The following is a 22,541-nucleotide window of genomic DNA, read 5'->3' as shown; positions in this document are numbered from 1 at the left end:
TCCTCCATAGAAAAGGCATATTTCCTTAATGGAAAACAAAAGATATGGTACATATTTTTATAGTAACAATTTGGAACACAGAGACTAAAGAAAAATCTAGAGCACTATTTTATAAAGTCATTATTCAACACTCAACATAAAATATTCTTAAACCTTTATAGAAACCCTTTACTCATTAATAAAAAACTGACATGTTTCCTTAGGAACATCCTTAGGAATAAGAAACATCACCAACAGTGGTGCCAAAATCTCTCTCAATTTCAACTTCTGACACCAATTCATATACTATTCTTTCAACAGATAACTCAGGATAAAATTTTCACTATTGTAAATCATTTAGTTTCAAAAAAATCACTTTTGTTCTATAGATTTCCTGGCCAATAATTAAAGTATTTTATAGAAAAGCTCATTATTGACCTACAATTTGATAAACAGAATCCAAAACACCTTTTCATAATTTATGTAACAAAACTCTTGTTTCTAAAAGTTAGGCCCTTGGATTTTTTTCAGTGACCTTATTAATAAAACAAAAATTTCCTCCCCACTACTTTTTAAACAGTTTATATTATCAAGACACAGAAACAGCAACCTTGATACAATAACTAATGATAGCACATTCCTTGGTTGCCACCCTCAAAAGATTCTAATTAGGCTATATCACAAAGTAAAACATTTACATTATAATAGCTTCATTTATAAATATCAGTTAGCCCTTCAATAATACAGGTTTAAAGGGTGCAGGTCCACTTATATGCAGATTTTTTAGAGAGATGCTTACTACAAATATGTTTTTCCTTTCTTTGGATTTCCTGAACGTTTTTTTTCTGTAGCTTACGTTATTATAAGAATACATATATAATACATATAACATTACAAAGTATATGTTAATCATTTATGTTATTGATAAGAATAAGGTCAACAATGGGCTATTAGCAAAGTTTTGGGGGAATCAAAAGTTATACAAAGATTTTTGAATGTGCGGGTGGTCAGTGCCCCTAACCCCTGTATTGTTCAAGGGTCAACTGTAAATACAGAGTATCAAAGCAATCCAAGATCAGCTAGTTACATCTGTTTTTGATTCAAACGCAAGACTTTTGACAAGTAGAGCTCTTGAGTATAAGCTTTAGGTAGAAAAAGATCTCTTCACCCTCCATGGGTCTTTTTTACAGAGGAAGAGAATGGTGCAGTTAGAATATAAAATATGTTCAACTCACAAAGGTAAAAATATACAGCTTATCAAGTGGATTTAGAATTTAGAATTCGCTCTTTTTTGTAGCTCAACTTCAAATGAGGTAGCTTCAAATGAACTACTTGACTTTATATCTGTTCGTTAGAAAATAACTCCAAAGAGCTAAATAGTGTTTTGAAAAAGTTATTGATACTAAAATGTATCAAAAATTATGCTAAATTACTAAATTGATTTATGTGTCATTCCATCTTCAAGTTAAAAGATAACTCACATTTGGATTAGTAAATGCATTCAATAATGCCTACAGTTTAAATGTACAGGTTCTGGTATTTAAAAGAAATTTAATTCATGCGACACCACGACCAAGTTTACTCAAAGGGTGCCAAAGCTGGTTCAGTATTTGGAAACTGATCAACGTAATCTGTCATATTAACAGCATAAAAAGGAAAAATCACATGACAGTACCAGCTGATGTAAAAAAACAAGTGACAAAAGTCTTAAGTAAATAAATAAAATTTAATTAGGTTATTTCTTTTTTATATTAAAATGAAACTGTATTAAACAATACATAATAGAACATTGACTACTCTCATATTAGTTAAAATAAATCTATCTTTTTAAAGAAAGCCTAACCAGAAATAAAAATATCAATTTACTACCCTTTAAAAAGAACAGGGAGGAGATGTATGTTTTGTGAGGTTTTGTATGTTCTTCTCCACGTCAGTTTTCAAACTCCTAAAAGACCCATTTTTTCACCCTGATTTTTTTTTTCTTAAGGGTGAGAAGGTAGAAGGACTGGGGGCTTTTGGGGGGCAGGGCACTGGGATGGGACTACAGAGGAATAGGAAGGCCTTTCCACTGTCAACTGAAATGCCTATCACAAAGAGCCTAACTTTCACACAAACCATTATAAGTTGAAGATTAAATAATCAAAGAAATCCTAGGTAAAATAGGTATCCAGCGGTGTGGAGAGTATGTGGATATGTTCTTACCTAGGCACTCTTGGATCATGCCATGTGCTCACACCAGTCTGAGTATGTAAGAAATACACCTGACCTTGTTGTGTTGTCCTCTGTTCTGTAAAATTAAGAAACACTAATAATAAAAACATATTCAGAATGTCCAAATCAAAGACAGCTATAGACACTAGGATGATATTATATCAATAGTTAAACTCTCCAAATTACCAGTCTATTGTATTACCAAAAAAATGCTTATAAATCTTTTTTTTTTTTCAACTCAATACATTTTCTCCTGGAAACAATCTTACAAATGGTGATGAGGGTCAGAGGCTGGCTATCTAACAGCCAACTATATTTACAAGATGGCTCAAATACTAAACATGTTGCTATGGAAAACAGAAAACAAGATTGTCACAGTACCAGTATTGCAACAAAAGAAACATGAAGAAATGATCTTTTATTTGTCTTAAAGTGGAGCCTGAGGGGAACAAAAGAAAGCTCAGAGGAAGAGGCTAACCAACTATAGGGAGATTCTGCAGGGAGTTGCAAAAACTTTCAAAGGGTTTGCAGGCTGGTAATGCTTGTTTAGTATGCCTAATTTTATACCAAAACTTAAGTTTTTTCTTGAGAGAGGTGTTTTCTCAAGACTACCATATTTAGACTCAGAGGCAAAAAAGATGGAATATGTCATTAAAAGGGGAGACACTCTATACTCAAAAATAGACAAAGATGCAAAAATAAGCAAGTTAGAAAGAGGAAGAACAGAGAAAAAGCATGCATTCTGGGGAGAAAAAGGTCAAAGGCGACATTAACTCCAAGCCCCTGGGAAGAGAGTAAGAAAGCCAGGGCAAAGGGAAGGAATCTGTGGAAAAGTTTCTTCAGTGGTAGTTTTTAATCTTTATTTATTTGTGTTTTTAAGCAACAGAACCACCTGTCTTTAAACAAAATCTAATGAAAAATTCCAATATAAAAAACGATACTATTGCTAATATTTATTACTATAAACCTACTTATAAACCTATAATAAAATCTATTTAAACTTAAGCTTCTTAAAATTATAAACATAAAAATGTTTAAAGTTGGTGACATATGACAGCTGCAATAATTTCAGCCTTGGTAGCCACATTACTCCTAGGTTTTGGTTGTACAAAATTTGTTTTTAATTCAAATCACACAAATATTGTAAAAATATAACCACTCCCACTCCAAACATCTTGCCTTATAATCTCAATTAAAGAGAAATGACAGGGCAGCCCCAGTGGCTCAGCAGTTTGTTACCGCCTTCAGCCCAGGGTGGGATCCTGGAGACCCAGGATCGAGTCCCATGTCGGGCTCCCTGCATGGAGCCTGCTTTTCTCCCTCTGCCTGCATCTCTGCTTCTCTGCCTCTCTCTCTCTCTTTCACTCTCTCTCTCTCTCTCTCTCATGAATGAATAAATAAAATCTTTAAAAAAAGAGAGAGAGAAATGACAGAAAATACTTTATTCTAAGGTCTGAACACTAATAATAACAAGCAAAGTTTACTAAGTGCTTCCTGTGCCAGAAACTATCAGGCATTTTACATGAAATCATCATTCCTCTCTTGCAACAAACCTCCACAGTTGGGACTACTAATTTCCCCATTTTATGGAAGATAAAAAATTGAGGCTCACAGAAATTAAATAATGTGCCCAATGTCACACAACTAATATGTGGTAAAGCCAGGATATAAACCCAGGTCTATTTCCCACGGCCATGCTCTCATCACTGTGCTACGTAAGTTAACCTGTGCAGTATAGCACAGTTAATGGACAAACTGGGTTTTTTTAAATTAAAGAGTTAAAATATATTTTAAAAATAAAGCTAGAATCATGCATTTGCAGAACAGTTTAAAACATATTGTAGAGGAAAAATAAAACAAGTTGGATCAGGTGATTCCCAACGCTGGTCATTAGGTGTCACCATCAGCCCAGACATGGTTTATCTACAGGCTGTTGGGAGGACAAGGATATAATTATTTTGATATACTTTTAGCAAGAAAGGAGAAGACAGCTGAGTTCCTAGTATCTACAAGAATACTCCCAGGTTATGACTAATTCAGAAAGTTCTATATCCAACTAGAAGTCATCTTCCGCATGAAATTCTACAATTTGGGAAATTATGTTAGATTATAAAAATTTTATACAGAGAAGTGACTAAGTCATTTACAACAATAACCCAAATCATGTAGATAATCCAAAATTATAGACAATACAAAGATATAAATACCATCAGAAACATACTTTTGAAGTTATTTCTAAATATGTAGGTCTAGAAAATTTTACACTGCAGGTTTGACTTCAGATTACCATTATCAATAACAGTACCATCTTACCTTCATAGAATGTATTATTTGCAAGTAACCTCACATTGTCACATATGCTCTTCATGATACCTCTGAGACAAGGAGAGGTATCATTCATCTCATTTCATTATAAAAGAGCAAAAGGGCTGAGATTAAATGACTAGCCCAAGTCAACTGTTGGTTAGGTAGTCCTCTACCACTTCACAGGTTTTCCAAGGTTGGGAGATTTTACACATTTACTTTCATGCAGAATCCTAAACCCAGATTAATAACTTCTTTAAAGCTGATTTTCTGGCTTTCTTAGTAAATTGAAACCAGTAAACCATACTCTATTTTTCCTCTGCTAGTCATACCATAGCCTTCCGGTAGGTCTGGAGGAGTATGTAGATGAGTCCTGCTCATGTAATTTCTATGTCGTTGTGACCGGACTCTCCTCTCGGCCAGTCTGGGATCTGAAGACTGTCCACATGTTGCACCATTTGTTCCACTAATTGGAGTGTTCTCATCAACAAAGCAGCTAAGAGGTCTGCCGGGACTAGAATATTCAGATGCTGGTCTATTTAAAAGTAACAAGGAAAAAAAGTTACTCAACCAAGATCTCAGAGGTAGAGTTCTCCAGACAATGTATGTACCATAGGGACAGTCACAAGATGGAATGATCAATACAAATATAATGATTTCAAGAATTCTGAATAAAAGCAATCCTGATGCCTCTAAATACCAAACTCATGTTAATAGGCAGACTATCAATTATGTATTGAAATCATTTTGTACTGATTTGAATTACATTTTATACAAAGTCCAGAGATACTTGTAGATGTGAGTACTACTTTACAAAGCACTACTTGACTTAGCCTCAGCCCACCTCTCAGACCTGACTTTCTACCTTTCTCCCTCTCCATTTCTCCCACACTGATTCTCTTGCGTTCCTTGAACCTGCCTTGAACCAAGACTGTTTTACCTTCAGGGCTGGAAAGGAGCTCTTCTTCCCACCCAGAATGCTTTCTTTTCCTATTCTTCCTAGGCCAGGCTCCTTTTTGTCATTCAAATCATAACTTAAGCTTAAATGTCTGAGAGGTCTCCTGACCTTCAAGTCTAAGGCAGTCACTAGGCATTTGATAAGTCCATCACCTTACTTTCTCAGCCCAGCAATTATTATTATTTTTTAATCTGAACCCTTGGTTTGTTTTCCCTTACTAGAATATTCTTTGAGAAAAGAAAGTCTACCTAGTTTCTTTCCCACTATATACATATATGTGTGTGTGTATCCCCTGCACTTAGTACTTGGCATATATATAAAAGTAGCTCAATAAATATTTATTGAATGAATAAAGAAGATAGTGTGACTCTTCAAAGAACTTCTGGTATATGGTAGGGCATCCAAAATATAAGAGGATAATCAAGAATTAATTTTTAACTAACATTTACAACCACAATCAACTTTATACACATGGAAATTAAGTCAGTTTCATTAGTTAAATGAGTTAGGAGGAAATGGGACTTCACTAAAGCACTGACACAAGTACATATTTATTTACGCTCAGATGCAATAAAAATGGGTTGACTACAATAAAATCCTTGGCAGTTTAATATTAGAAATACAACTCTCAAGTAAGTATTTTTTAAAATAGCAACATGAGCTAAGCTTTTACCTGAGGATTGTAATATAACACAGAAAACTGTGACTTAATGAGTTAAGCAACGAATCCCCAATAAATAAAAGTAGGTATAGCTTAGAGAAGTATTTGATGTTCTGTGTCTGGTACAAGTCCTGCTCAGGAAAAGGAGAGAGGTGGGGGAGAGGTGAGGGAGAGAGGGGAAGAACAAACAGAGTAAAGGCAGCAGTTTTTTTTTAACTTTAAAAAAAAAAGGAAATTCAGTCACTTATCCTATTCAGTTTCAGTTACTGTGAAAGACACAGTTACTTTTTTTTTTTAATTATTATTCATGAAAGACACAGAGAGAGAAGCAGAGACACAGGCAAAGAGAGAAGCAGGGAGAACAATGTGGGACTTGATCCCAGGACTCTGGGATCACACCCTGAGCCAAAGGCAGATGCTCAACCGCTGAGCCACCCAGGTGTCCCATCAGTTACTTAAAACGTACTTTCAGGAGGCCTGGGTGGCTCAGTCGGTTAAGCATTTGACTCTTGATTTTGACTCAGGTCATGATCTCAGGGTCATGAGATTGAGCCCCAAGTCTGGCTCCATACTGAACATGGGGCTTGCTTGAAATTCTCTCTCCCTCTTCTTCTGTCCCTCCACCCCCATCTCTGCCACGTGCACACCCTGACTCTCTCACATAAATAAATAAACATTTTTTTAAAAAAAGTACTTCCTTGGAGTTTCCAAAAATTATCTTGTATTGTGTCTTTACACATTAAGCTCTGTGAAGGCCCTTCTCCCTTGCTCACTGTTATAGCATAAATGCTGAGCATTGTAACTGGCATATGACGATTTGGTGAAATGAATGAATGACGATTTGGTTACCACTACTCTAACACTTTTCATTATCTTCCCCTTATCTGGTTAAATTTGAACATTCTTCAAGATTTAGTTCAGAAATTCTCCTCTTTCAGAGTTTTCCTTTGCAAGTTCTAACAACCTGCTGCCTCCTACTCAAAATTAGGTGCCTGCCGTATGGTCTCAGAATATCTGGTTCTTATCTTGATCACAGACCTTATTAGATGTAATATAATAATATAATCATATCCCAACATGACTGAACAAATGAAGATTCAGTATATATAGTTTGTTACAGCCATTCAATAACGGACTCAAAAAAATTTTTAAGAGTCCCATAAATAAGAGGACTTTTCAATTTATTCAGTTAACTCATTTAATAAATATTTATTAAGTACCATCACAGGCCCTAGAGCTACAATAACAGGATGACCTGCTAAACAATCTTTATTGAAAATTACTTTTGGAAATAATAATGGCACTTGCTGTAAGATCTACTGATCTTGAGCAGTATAAACCAAGAAAGGAAATCTGGTAAAGCTGACAGATAAACAGAAAGTGATGACTTCAGGAAGGCAAAAAGCACAGACCCTGGGAAGATATTTGTATGTTCTTACCGTGTTGGGCGTTCCCATTGCGTAGTTCTTGTTATGTGGTTTAGATACTGGATTCTTCCAGAGGCAGTTCGCCTTTCTTCCCAGCTTAAATAAAAATTGAGAGATAAGGCATTAATAAGAAGGTGGATACAGAATGTTTTTAGTGCAATAACTGGGTCAGGAAGACATCTGCTGTTATAAATCAGGAATGACAAACTGAAAAATCAATATACAGAATACTGGAACTATTTTCAACTTATTTTAAAACTGTACAATGTATTTTTCTGGAATTCTGAAGCTTCTAAAATATTTACACTGAGGTATGACTAATATTTTCCATCAGTCAAACTCAGAATTCTTCAATAATGTCAACACTCATAAATAATACTAATTTCTCCAGTATTTAGTGGGGAAAAAAAGCCATACCAAAAATAAAAATTACACCTAATTTTAAAAATTAACATAAAAGTATGTAAAAGTTCTTTAAAGCTTTTAGCCTACTCAAATTATTTTTTTCTCAAAAGAATGGTACTTCCTCAGTAACTTTTTAATGCATGTAACAAAATAAGCAAATGACCATAGAAATGTGGTAATGTTAGTATTTCCATCAAAACCCTGGCAGAGGTTTAGGAGCCATAAAGAATAGGAAATAAAGATATGCTAAGAGGTTTTCTTGCCCTGTGATAACAATTAAAGCACAAAATGTAGTGTTTAGCAATTAATTTATAATAAGACTATATATTATAAAACATAGACCGAATTGGTATTTTTAAAGGAGGTGATATAAAAACAAATGGAGGGGGGGGAGTACAATAAAGCAAAGCCTTACATTGTTGTAATCTCTTAATACTGATCAGTTCTTTCATACTAAAGTTCCCCTTCAAAATTACCATAATCTACTTCATATCCATAAAAGTTAACATATATATAAGGAGCTAAAGTGGTCTATAAGTAAACTTAAACTATGGCGATTTTTAAGAGTTTAAACAAAATGAGCAAATACCTTGGGTTGGATGTAAAATTTAGTATCAAAAATAATTTAAGTAAAAATTCAACCAATTATATACTTTAAATAATTTATTATATATAAACTACACCTCACTGGTGTTAAACATACTTTGAAAGTTAAAAATAAAGTCAGAAAAATGTCAGCATTAGTATCAAACAAAGATACAGAGCAGTGATCAAAAGCATGAGCTTTGGAATCAAGGCTTATTAAGTCTATGTTCCAGCTCTCCCATTCACTATGTGGCCTTCAAGGCAAGTTTACTTAACTCCTCTGAGTCCCAGTGTTTTTAATCTATGAAATGAATGAGGGTGACAACAGTAGCAGCAGAAGTAATAATAGCAGCTAATTATTTATTAAGCACCTACTAAATACAAAACACTGTGCTAAGTGCTTTACATGAATGATTTCATTTAATCCTCAAAATGGTGTATGGTATGTATACTATTATCACCATCCTCTTCTATAAGTAAATATAAACCAATGCTTGCAAAAGTTAAATAAACTGATTAAATTCATTAAGCTTGTAAATAGAATAGTAAGGATTGGAACGCAGATGGTCTAATTCCAGAATCATAGCCATGTAAATGAAATGATCTAATGTATCACATAAAGTACTTATAAAAGTACCTGACACACACATGCTCAATAAATGTTAAAATTTTTACTACGCAAATCTCTGTCCCATTCCTCTAAACAGAATAATGTCTCCGATTCAGCACTTATATGCCTGGTTTTGAATAATTTAATCAAATAAAAAAGTTGTTATTTTAAGTACATAATATTTACAGGAAAGTTATATTTGTCAAGCAATTTGATTGTCTCTTAAGTCAAAACTCTTAAAAACCAAATTTACCACATCTACTTCATGGCTTCTTTTATAAATTTGTCTTGACAAGATTCCTCAATAATTTTCCAAGTACAAGGAAAATCTAGATTTTAGAACTGATCAGTAAATTTTTAAAGTTAAGAATACAATAAACACCAACTTATCTGTCACTATTTGAAGGATACTATCAACTATTTCTCTAATGATTTGGCTTTATTAATGGCTTACCCATCTGGCAAATCATTATCAAATAAACGACTGCAGTCCACAACTTGTCCTCCTGTGCCTATTCGGTCTCTGGACTGAAGACTTACTATAAGACAATAAAAAAAATTACTAAGAGTCATAAAACTAGAAAAATTTCTTACAATTTAAAAAATATATCTTTAAAAGACATCTAGCTTACCTTAATACTTTAGAATAAACTCTTTAGCTTCTAATAAATTCTGTAACTTCTTTCTCCATGAGATTTTCCCTTTAGGAGTGACATTAGAGTTTTATGTTTTTCTACCCTTTATTGTACTTATGGAGGGGAGTTTAAATCCTTTTTGTTTGTTGTAATGGGGCAAGCAAGGCCTCTACTACACTTAAAAGAGGCATAACGCATCAAAGGTATATATTCACATATAGAGGGACTGGAAAGGTTCACATTAATTTGGGTTTAATTCTTGACCCATCTTTAAAAAAAGAGACTCTTGAGTGGCACAGCTGGCTAAGCATACAACTCTTGGTTTGGACTCAGGTTGTGATCTCAGGGTCATGAGACCGAGACCCTGGAAAGTCAGCTTGAGATTCCCTCTCCCCCTCCCTCTGCACCCCCTGCTTGTAACTTGCTCTCTCTCTCTCTCTCTCTCTCTCTCTCTCTCTCTCGCTCTTTCTCTAAAGTAAATAAATCCTTAAAAATAAAAACTAGGGGCACCTGGACAGCTCAGTCAATTAGGCATCAGCCTTCAGCTCAGGTCATGATCCCAGTGTCCTAGGATAGAGTGCCGCACTGGCCTCCCTGCTCCACAGGGAGCTAGCTTCTCCCTCTCCCTCTGTCTGCCACTCCCCCCTGCTTGTGCACTCTACCAAATAAATAAATAAAATCTTTGGGGATCCCTGGGTGGCGCAGCGGTTTAGCGCCACCTTTGGCCCAGGGCACAATCCTGGAGACCCGGAATCGAGTCCCGCGTCCAGCTCCCTGCGTGGAGCCTGCTTCTCCTCTGCCTGTGTCTCTGCCACGCTCTCTCTCTCTCTCTCTCTCTCTATGTCTATCGTGAAAAAATAAATAAAATCTTAAAAATAAATAAATAAATAAAATCTTTAAAATTAAATAAGTTAAAATTAAAAAAACAAAAACAGTAGATTTTGGCAATAGAGCAATAGATTCCATGAGTTAAAACATTCATCATCCAGTGTAGTGTAAAACTACCACTATAAATTTGGAAGCAAGAGATGTAAACTCTAGAACCAGGCTCTAGTTTGGCACAATGATCTTGGACAAAACACTTAACATTCTTAAAGTTTAGGCTAATTGATATGCCTGAAATTCTTTGCTGCTCTAATATTTTTAAATTCTATTTTTGGCAATTCTTCCAAAAGATAAAATAGAAACGGGCAAATGTGACTATAATCCAACTTCTTAATCAAAAAGTTTAACACATTACTTCTTTATATGAACTTCATTTATAGGTCACATGGTACCATAACTCTCCTCAGTGAGTATCAACAAAATGTTCTATGAAAACTGTACTAGAAACAGTATTTACCAGTTTTTATACAGAAAAGCTACATGAAATGCTTACCCAGATATAATCACTATAAAAACTATGTATTTTCTCATTAGCTTTGTTCAGAATAATATTAAGGCTCAAAATGAAGGATTTTATGAGCTTCAACTCCAGACTGCTGTATTACAAAACACCTAAGCAATTTTTAAGTGGGTTTGTATTTTTAAATGGCCTAATCCTAGTAATATATAAAATGAGTCACAGAAATACTATGTTTATAAGAACCTTTTCCAAAGCTTTAAACATCAGAAATAATCTAAATATTCAGCAATAATGGACTGGCTAATTTATTTGCCCACCATGGACTGCCACACAACATTAAAAATGCTATAGAACTTTATCCATGAACAACAACAACAAAAGATGTGCAAGACAGATTAAAACAGGTAACTTAAATTCTGCACAGTGTAATATCATTTTAAAAAACAACAACAGGGATGCCTGGGTGGCTCAGCAGTCTGGTACCTGCCTTCGGCCCAGGGTGTGATCCTGGAGTCCCAGGACAGAGTCCCACACATCGGGCTCCCTGCATGAAGCCTGCTTCTCCCTCTCCCTGTGTCTCTGCCTCTCTCTCTCTCTGGGTCTCTCATGAATAAATAAATAAAATCTTAAAAAAAAAAAACCACCACCACAACAAAATACATCATTTTAAAAAACAGAAAAGGTATATATATCAAGGTAATGACAATGATGGCATATTATAGGTGCTCCTTATGTTCTCTGCCTACAGTTTTATTTGATTTGATCTTAACAACAACAACAACAACAAAAAAAACCTCACAAGAATTGAGTAACAGTTTCAAATGTAAGGGAAAAGATTTATAATCCTGAATCAGTCGTCACAATTTGGGAGATTTTTCTTTAAGATAATACTCCAAAAAGAGGATAAAATTAAGTGCCCAAAAATGCTTACAAGTTTCAATGTTATAATAGCAACAAAATAACATTAAAGTCCAGTGATTAAGTTATGATATATTGATAAAATTCATCCTTTAAAATCATTAATTATAAACACTAATAATGGTTACAGTAAGTGCAACAAGTTTTATATTCACTGAACCAAAATCATAAAAAATATATATACACATAAGTGTATATAAAATTATTAGAAAGGGATAAATATTTTTTAAAGTTAGTATTTTAACCTTCTTTTCTCCATTTTCCAAAAGGGTGTTATATAAATCTATGTATGATTATTTGTAAAGATCTAATTCAGCAAAAACTAGAACTTATTCTGGGTTGGTTTTTCTTAACTTACTCCTTTTTTTTTTTTAATTTTTATTTATTTATGATAGGCACACAGTGAGAGAGAGAGAGAGGCAGAGACACAGGCAGAGGGAGAAGCAGGCTCCACGCACCGGGAGCCTGACGTGAGATTTGATCCTGGGTCTCCAGGATCGCGCCCTGGGCCAAAGGCAGGCGCTAAACCACTGCGCCACCCAGGGATCCCCTTACTCCATTTTTAAATGGCAGGATCATAACATATAATGTTTGAGTCCAACATATCTCTACTATGAAAACCAATTCACACAAAGGTTTCAAATTTAAACACACACATTTTAAAGTAAAATATTCCTTTTTTATACAGTATACTCCACAGGTTTATTTTTTAATTGCTGACAAAAAAAGTCTGCTATTTTTATAAATGCCAATTTATACATCTACTGCAACTATTTTGTTACTACTGGACATTAGTTGGCAAACGTTACATAGCATACCAAATCAAATAAAGTAAGAACAATCACATTTAAGTCTTACATGACAGCATTTACGTTTGAGTTTTTTACTCCCTTCTCAATCTATGAATGACAGGAATTCTTAATAAGGCTGTAGTGTATATAGTTCCCTGTGATAACTGTAGCAGGGCTTTGTTATGTTGCTACTCTGGCAATTCACTATGAATCCAATTCATTCTCTTGGAAAATGAAGCCCTTCAAAAGTAACTTCAGTAACTAGAATCTGATAGGTTCATAATGCAATCAACTAATCCTAAATTCTGCTCTAGAGAGAAGTGGTAAGGTTCCAATTATGTTTTCTTCTTTAAGAAGCCTCAAAGGTGCCCATCTCAGTGCCTACCACACTATATATCTTGATTAAAGTTCAATCCATCAATTCTTCAGTCTCAGGAAATTTTATATAAAACCCTTCCTCTGAGTCTATTCAAGATAGTACACTAAGTGCCTTATGAGTAAGATAACAACTTCTCCCTTTCTCCAGTGTTCTACTATCATGCCTCATATCCTTTTCAATTTGCACAGATTATTTTAAAACTGTAAAACATTAAACAAAGTTCAACAGAATATTCTACTCAAAAACCAGTTTAAGAATTATTTTTAGAAAACTTTCACATAACCTATAAATTCTGTCTTTAAAAGAATGCCTAAACATTAGGAGCCTCTTTTTTATTTTTTACCATTATTTATGGTTCAAGGTTTTTATTTTTAAATTAAAGTAGCCTACAACCTGGATCCAGTTGGAAACATTTTACAGGACACATTTAACTCAAGCCAACACAATAAAGCTATAGTTAATGTACTAAGATTTAAAAGATATTTAGAGTTTAGGTCAGTCTGAATGATGCCAAAATTTCATGTGACTTTAAATTCCACATAATTTTAAACTCCACACTTACCTACTATCTGTCCTCTAACCGTATCATTGTCATTTGGCCCAAGTTTGCACAGATCCAACCTCTGATCTATTTCAAATCAACAAAAAAAGCAATTAAAAATAAGCTGGTATCAGAGCTTCCAACAACTATAGGTGATGGTAAACTTGCATAATCCAATGGCAATCAGGCGTATCATTTAAATAATTAATAATGTTTTAAAGATGAAACAAATGCTTAAAATCTCTAAGTGAATTTATAATTATATAAATGTTTCAACAAAATTGTGATAAATTCAGATTTCAAAAACCATAAGGCACTGGCATATACACTGCCAACATGCAATTACTTTTTCTCCAAAGGTTTCAGACCACTTTGAGTCTTGGCTTGTCACTTAATAGTTGTTGTTCTTAAGCAATTTTTCCCTGAGTCTTGATTTTCTAACATATAATTGAGGTACCTACTTAATATTTTAAGGATCAAATTAGGTAATTATGTAAAACTTTTAGCACAGTACCTGGCATATAAATGTTAGCTATTACCACTGTTATATTTTATCTAACCATTTAAATGACTTCCACACACACAAAGTAAGTATTAATAAGAAGCTGAGTCAGTTCTGCTACTCATTTAGGGGCAACTCATTTATTCTTTCATGCCTTATCAATAGAACAGGCCTAACACTGACCTGGCCAGTTACAGTAAGGAACAGTGTCACCCACAGCACACTGCTTTTACTCTGATTATAGCACTTAAAACTAAATTCTTGTACAGCTATATGCCATGTGTCTATTTAAAGAAGTTGTAAATTGGTAAAAGGGGGAGACCATACATTAGTCTTTGTATTCTCCACTCCAAACTGTAAAACACTGTATCAGCATGCTCAATAAATGTTTGATGAATTAAATATTAATCAAAAAGGTCAAGTAAATCAATGCAATGAAACACAGGCAGCTGAAAGAAAAATCTGTGTCCCAAAAACTACAGTGCCTAGCTATCTAGCCAAAAATAGACATTTTTCTCTTTGCAAAATAAATGGACACTGTGAAATCCACTATCTAGTGGACTTCTGCAAAGTAATTCCTTCTCTCTTATTCAATCTCTCTAAATGCTGCCTCCTCCCTTTGCCAGCAGGCTCTTGCCCTTGCTTTTCAAAGGAAAGGATCCATTCCTTTTCACCTTTATACCACCAGGGCTCTGTGCCAGTACCTGGCACATGAAAGATTCAATAAATGTTGGCTAAATTAAAGCAGAGATAAGGTAGTACATGTGGCCTGTAAGTCTTCAGTTTGCCTGCTGGGTTGGGTAATAAAACAGTTCGTTTGTATATGCTAGAACTTTACCAATCCTAACATCCTCTATTTCCTGTTGGGTGACCCTATCAACTCAGAAATACAAGAAATTCTCAGATGCCTTTAATTTCCTCCAACTCAGAACTTTTGGCATAATTTTCTCCCTTTTTCTTAACAATATTTATATATCTAGACTGTGATATCATACTACATCAAAGGGATCATCTCTGGGGCAGTCCAGGTGGCTCAGCGGTTTAGCGCCGCCTTCAGCCCAGGGCCTGATCCTGGAGACCTGGGATTGAGTCCCATGTCGGGCTCCCTGCATGGAGCCTACTTCCCCCTCTGCCTGTGTCTCTGCCTCTCTCTCTCTCTCATGAATAAATAAATAAAATCCTTTTTTTAAAAAAAGGATCATCTATTAATATATCTAATATTCAAAGCTAAACTTGCTCTTTATTTTATCAATTTCTTTAAGCTAGATACTATGTGAATTTTTTGTTTAGCAGACTCATCCAGGCTAAAATCCCATAACAATGCATGACTAGCAATATTTTTTATGTTATATAAAAATGAATTCTGGGGGGGCACCTGCTGGCTCAGTGGTTGAGCATCTGTCTTTGGCTCAGGTCGTGATCCCAGGGTCCTAGGATCGAGTCCCACACTGGGCTCTCCCACGGGGAGCCTGCTTCTCCCTCTGCCTATGTCTCTGCCTCTCTCTCTGTCTGTCACAAATAAATAAATAAAATCTTAAAAAAAAAAAAAGAATTCTGGGGATGCCTGGGTGGTTCAATGGTTGAGCATCTGCCTTCGGCTCAGGGGGTGATCCGGAGTCTCGGGATTGAGTCCCACATCGGGTTCCCCACAGGGAGCCTGCCTCTGTCTCTGCCTTTCTCTCTGTATTTCTCATGAATAAATAAATAAAATCTTAAAAAAAAAAAAAAAGAATCCTGTGAAAACAACAAAAAATTTTGTTGAAAAAGACATTTTCATCTATGTCCCAATGAAAATAACCACCCAAAAGATGCTTTGTCATCTAATTTCATGAATTATGCATATGCTAATTAAACTTGTCAATCCAATATGGAAATCATTTCTCATGTCTTGAGACCTTGGCCTGATCTTCTAAGCGCCCAGGCTGGTGGAAAACTAAGCTATAATTAAGTAGTTAATACAGCTGTCTTATACTCAATGCCTTACCTTTCCAGAATGTTTAATTTTTTTCACAGTTTTATATATCACTCTTTATGTATCACTCTAATAATTCCCCTTTAACTGCCACCTTAAACACTCCAATCACCTAAATAAAATTTACTTTATCTCCTAAATCCACCAAAACCAGAGAAGGGTGCTAAGAAATTAAAAAAGGCATACATATTCTGACACCCTTCTTTTTACCCTTGGATATCAAATCTATCCTAACACTTATAAATTCACTGCATACTAAGCATCAGCTCTGATTCGGTTCAAGTTTCACATATTTTAAATGTTTCATTCTTTTTATAAAGTCCATAAAATAAATTTAACCAAGAATTTTTACCAATGTTTCCAACATACACAGGAAGTTAAGTTCCTGGATTCCCTGTCTCCCCCCAAAACACACACACACACACACACACAAAATATATATATATATATATTTTTTTTTTAATTTTAAAAAGCACTCCTATCTACTCACAACCAGTGTCTTTGAGGCGGTTGATGGCATTGGAAAGAAGTCGAACACAACCAAGAAATCCAGCACCTTGTTTTTTATGGATCTTCTTGTGATTCCACACACTGATGGTGACTGAATCAGATTTTCCAATATACCTAAAACACAACATGATTGAATGAGTGATGTGACAACTATAAGCAGTTAGTATAACATTTTTCTTTAGCTTTTGTAATCTAAAGTCACAAATACTTCAGAGTATGGCTAAATACTACAAAATATTTTTTGAGTTCAATCAATCCCACAGGATTGAATTTAAATTTTTAAAAAATCTTAAAAGTAAAATCTAAAAGTTATTTTTATTATATCCTTCATCACATCTGCCACTCTCAGTCTGGGTAACAATTTTTGTTAGTAAAAAAACTATTTTAGTAGCTAGTGTCAAATAACACCAAGGGAGTTTCCAATATTTCTTTCCAAGAACAAAAATCTCGCATGAACCTTTATCACAGTCACATTTTAAAAACATTTCAAAGACGTAACCTATTATCTCAGAAAATACTCGCTTAGTTTTCAAGGGGCATTGTCAAGGCTGACAGACCAAAAATCTGACATACCTGTTATGTTTTAAAATGCGGCAGAACAAAGGCTGATTGTAACGCTTTTCCCCTGCTTCTTCCCTGTATGCAGGCCTTGAGCGAGCAGGACTCTTGCAGATTTCACTTCACTGCCTGCAGACAAGCAGAGCAGGGAAAAGCGTTACTACACTTGTCTGTGCATACACCTGCAAGTATGTAAAAGCTCTACCACAGCCAATTGTTCACATGGTGCCATCCCATGCAAAAATATAATAAAATAAATAATTATATCAGTAGAACCCTAACTAAATTTCATTGTCTCTAAGTGGTCAAATTTTTGGTCCAGCAACCTTGATCTTAAAGTACTTTGTCATTGAGTAAAGCAGTAGTATCAGAAAATTCACCTAGTATATAAAAAAGCCAAAACCACTTAAGTGAGAACTAAAACTTAACTGAGGAACAGGGAAGCCACACTTGGGATCCCGCTCTGCTTAAAGCATGCCACCCCCCTGGACTTTTAATTATGCAAGCTAATACATTCCCTTCTTAAAAATTAAGCCAATTTGAATTTCATTGCTCTTGCCTGCAAATGAAAAACTCTGAGCTAAAATATCCAGCACGCATGCACTAATTTTTAAATAGACCTAACAGACCTAACTTGGCAAGTATCTACTGCATGATATGTCAAAATTCTAGAATCAGAATCAATTATTAAACAGCTAAATCACCCCAAGCCAAGCACTAAAAGAAAAAAATCACATTAAATCCATTTTCCAGCTGGTAAGCTTGATATACAAGTATGATAAAATACTGATTCCCTCATGCCTAGAAGAGTCCACCACTGTGTAAGCATCCTTTCAGGAGGCTGGCTGTCAAGACCCAGAGACCTTAAGAACATACACTGAAAACAGAGGAGGTTCTGTCAGTTTGTGTCCTTGAACAACTGAGACAGTGAATCGTCTCCCTGCCAAATGGAACTTTTATACAAAATCATTACTGTGACTGTATGAAGCTACTAAAAATCTGAGGTTGCCTATTATATCAGTTAGTCTGCTCTAATCAATACAGGGGGCAAAATCATAAAGGGCCTTGTCAACCATGGTATGACCTTTAGTCCACGTGAGGCTGGAAATCAATGGGAGATGTGCAGCAGGAATAACAAGATTTGAAATATGTTTTAATGAGATTGCCCCAGCTGCTGTGTTGAGAAAGACCATAGGAACAAGGCTAGAAAAGCAAGGAGTCAAAGGAGGGGTCAGCAAACCAACTCTGTGAGCCAAATACAGCAAAGCATAGGATACAGTGCGATTTCATTTTTTTCAAGTACATTTTTCAAGTACATTTCAAGTACATTTTTAAGTTTTAAGGCCATATTATAAATATTTAGAAAGTCTACATCTCTTCATTCACATTTCCACATTACCATTACATTAGCATCACATTCACATTACCACTTTTCTAACATAAAGTCATCATTTCTATTTGCTGGATTCCACATACAAATAATGATGATTCAACAGGGATTCTAGCCCATACCATTGGAGAGGCCCCTCCTCCTATATCCCACTGACCTGGCCACCCAGGAATCTCACTCAAATCACCTATTAGCACATTAGAATCATACCAAGCTCCGGTCTATAACTTGCACAGAATCCCTGACAAACCAACAAGTTTAGGTATAGATACCCTCTCTCCCAGGTACAACATGAAGCAGCTACTGAAGATGAAACCTCCACCCATGCCAAAGATTTGTCACTGCCGGTCTGCCAGGGAGGAATGTAGAGGCTACTTTTGGGCAACAGGCTTAAGCAATGGAAACGTGAGTAAGGTCAAAGGGGCCACAGTGACTACTGAGCTGAATGCAAATAGGCTCAGCAAGAAACCCACCTCAAAATATCCATAGGCCTTAGTTGACCAATGGGCTGCTTACAACTGGCACAGTTACCAAAAAAAGAAAAATTGATCTGTTCCCAGACCTCTTCACCCCCCTGTTAATAACTACAGCCCCATACCATTGCCTCTTGGCAGAGTCTCTCCTTTGCTATCCTGCCCACTGCTCCCTCACAGAGTATTCAGTAAACTTCTGTCTCCTTTGTTCTGCCTTGGGTGAATCCTCTCAATGCCTGTGCCAGTGGCCTCTACCCCATCAGGTCACCCAACACTCCAGTGTTGGAACTAGTCTCCTGGACATCCTTGCCTCCCTCTAAGCCATTCTTCCCACTATAGCCCAAGCACCCACTCTTGTATATAAACATGATTATAGCATCTCCCCCACTTAAAACCCTTTCATAGCTCTCCACTCCTTTCAAGAGAGGATTCAAACTTACTAGTAGGCTTTCAAGGACCTTCATGAGCTGGCTCCTTCTTGCTTCTTTTTGCTTGTCCTATGCCATACTCCCTGTACATGAACTCACTAATGTTGCCCCTCCAAAGTGTTTCAGAGTCATGATCCCTTTCACATCTGGGTCTTCACACAGGCTGCTTTTGCTTAGAGTTGTCCCACTTTTCCTTTTTCAAATTAACTCCTACTTAAGGTCTAAGTCTAAATGCCATTTTTTCTAGGAAGCCGTCCTTAACTCCTAAATTCATATAAAGAAATTCTGCATATTTTTAGAGAACCTTACACGTCCCCATATTCTTATCTCACTGTTTATAATTCCTATTCACTTGTGTTGATAACCTGTTTCATTCTTCCTATCAGTCTTCTAATGTAGGCCTTACTGCTGTCATCAATGGAAACTGATGCACAAGGGGTTAAATACTGAGCTAATGCTCACACAAGCAAGCTGTGGAGGAGGCAAGTCAAGTACTTCCACTTCTATCACCTACTTTTTGGTTCCTATTTATCTGCCTACCAACTTGTAGTTATTGAGCCATAGCACTGAGGGGCATACACAAAAGCCTTATTCTGAGTTATCTCTAGGTATCTCAGTGTTTCAGTAGTAGAAACATGACATTTGTTCACATGTGATTTATAAAGTCAAATTTAAGTACTGACCAAAATCCAAGCCGAGCTAGGTACTTTAGGGTAGTTCTAGCACTAATTGTCTAGAAGTAAGTAGGTGAGATGTCAAGCATAAAGGTTTGATAGGAGATCTAAAACTCATTTTTGTAGGTAAGTCAAATGGAACACTTTGAAAAAAAAACTGAAACTGAAGAAGGGTGAAGTCTAAAGCTTAAAAGGCCAAAGACTTAAAACTCAGGATATCAGGGTAGCTAACATGTTTATAACATGAGAAAATGCTGACAAAATGGTAGTGGTGTAGAAAGCAGGTGATAACAGAATTAACAACCTGGAGAAAACAAATCTACACCTGATTTCAGGGAGAGACAAATAAGAAACAAGACTATTACTGCTATCAAATCCCTGAAATATTTCTGAACTTGTAAGCCTGTGACAGTGATAGTGGGGCTGAAACAAAGATTGGTGAAAGTACTAAAAGGAATGGAAAGCCCTCCTGAATCCCCTCCCTGATCCAATTCATCCTCAATCCTGGCAGAGACCTAAGGTTTATTCTCTGAAAAGGATCTAGAGGATCTGTCTATCTCTGAGGGATACTAGACACAGCTGAGGAAGGAGATAGAAGTCCATAACAAAAGCAGAGATATTAAGAAGAGGTTAATATGGTCAATAGAGACACTCCTAGCATCCTTACACTATTTAGCATTGGGAACATTAGCATCCAAGAATACATATAGTACCCAAGAGGGAAAAAGGAGAATTCTGTGCAATGAAATTGTCACAGTCACACCTGATACCCTCCTGAGTGGACCAGCTCTACCCATGGGAACAGAATTTCCAATCAACACCAAAGTGCCTCCCCTTAAATATAAAAAGATAGAAATCCAAATCAAACTAACAGAAAAAAAAGGAACTCTAATAATGAGAGGCAACAGAAGAGAACTCATTTCTCTTATTAGAGAAGATATTGTATCCAAGAAATACGAAGAAATTATGAAAAAAAGATATTCAAAAAGCAAAGTGATCTTGGAAGCTAAAAATGTGAAAGTAGAAATTACAATAAAAGGTATGTTGTTAAACTAAGTTGGGGAAACAGCCCAGATATTTCATCACAGTTTTTAATTTTTTATTAAAACAAAAATGGTTTATTAAAACAGAAAGGGCACCTGGGTAGTTCAGTCAGTTAAGTGTCTGAATTTGGCTCAGGTCATATCTTAAGGTCCTGGGATCAAGGCCTGTGTCAGGCTCTTGCTCAGTGGGGAGTCTGCCTGTCCCTTTCCCTCTGCCCCTCTCCCTATTTGTTCTCTCTTTTCTCTCTCTCTCTTTTCTCTCTCTCTCTCTCTCTCTCCAATAAATAAAGAAAATCTTTAAAAAGAGAAAATATGAGAGAAAAAAAGGGCAACTAAATGATGATGAATTCATAAGGGATAACATCCAATATAACAGGAACATCCAAAAGTTCCAGAAAAGGAAAAAGAGAGAAAAATAGAGGGGAAATCAACCATAAATACATAAAGACAGGGGGGCACCTGGTTGGCTCAGTCAGTGGAATATGCAACTCTTGATATCAGGGTTGTAAGCTCAAGTCCTGTGTTGGGTGTAGAGATTAAAAATATGATATTTTAATTACTTACTAAATAAATAAAAATTTTCCTATAACTAAAAAGTATCCACAAGCAGGAATTTCTCTGATATCAGCCATAACATCTTTCTAGATAGGTCTCCAGAGGCAAGGGAAACAAAAGCAAAACTAAACTATTGGAAGTACATCAAAATAAAAAGCTTCTACACAGAAAACAACAAACAGAACTAAAAGACAACCTACTGAATGGGAAAAGATATCTGCAAATGACATACCCAGCAGAGTTAATATCCTATATAAAGAACTTACACAACCCACACCAAAAAAAAAACATAATCCAATTAAAAAACACACAGAAGATAGGAACAGACATATCTCAAAGACATACAGATGGCCAAAAGACACATAAAAAGATGCTCAACATAACTCATCATCAGGGAAATACAAATAAAAACCACAATAAGATATCACTCCACATCTGTCAGAATGGCTAAATCAAAAACTCAAGAAACAAGTGTTGGTGAGGATGAGGAGAAAAAGGAACCCTCGTGCACTGTTGGTGTGAATGCAAAATGGATCAGCCACTATGGAAAACAGTATGTAAGTTCTTCATAAATTTAAAAACAGAGGGGCACCTGGATGGCTCAGTCAGTTAAGCATCCAACTCCTGATTTCGGTTTGGGTTGTGATCTCAGGGTCATAAGATTAAACCCCATGTTCAGCTCTGCCC

General features: G+C 35.7%; 1 protein-coding gene across 1 annotated transcript in view; it reads right to left on the bottom strand.

Moving 5' to 3' along the window:
* The window catches only part of SMURF2 (SMAD specific E3 ubiquitin protein ligase 2), a 123,262-nt gene that overhangs the window by 24,691 nt on the left and 76,030 nt on the right, over nt 1–22,541 (bottom strand). Inside the window, exons 4-9 of the mRNA XM_072781119.1 lie at nt 16,714–16,847; nt 13,771–13,836; nt 9,595–9,679; nt 7,553–7,636; nt 4,827–5,029; nt 2,182–2,266 (exon numbers count right to left, since the gene is read on the bottom strand). Coding sequence (XP_072637220.1) covers nt 2,182–2,266; nt 4,827–5,029; nt 7,553–7,636; nt 9,595–9,679; nt 13,771–13,836; nt 16,714–16,847 — 657 coding nt within the window. The remainder of the gene's footprint in view (nt 1–2,181; nt 2,267–4,826; nt 5,030–7,552; nt 7,637–9,594; nt 9,680–13,770; nt 13,837–16,713; nt 16,848–22,541) is intronic.

The sequence above is a fragment of the Canis lupus genome, chromosome 16 (genome assembly GCF_048164855.1).
Source record: "Canis lupus baileyi chromosome 16, mCanLup2.hap1, whole genome shotgun sequence".
NCBI classification, from domain to species: domain Eukaryota; kingdom Metazoa; phylum Chordata; class Mammalia; order Carnivora; family Canidae; genus Canis; species Canis lupus.
Note: the sequence above shows the minus strand (reverse complement) of the source record. Positions and strands in the feature narration are given on the sequence as shown.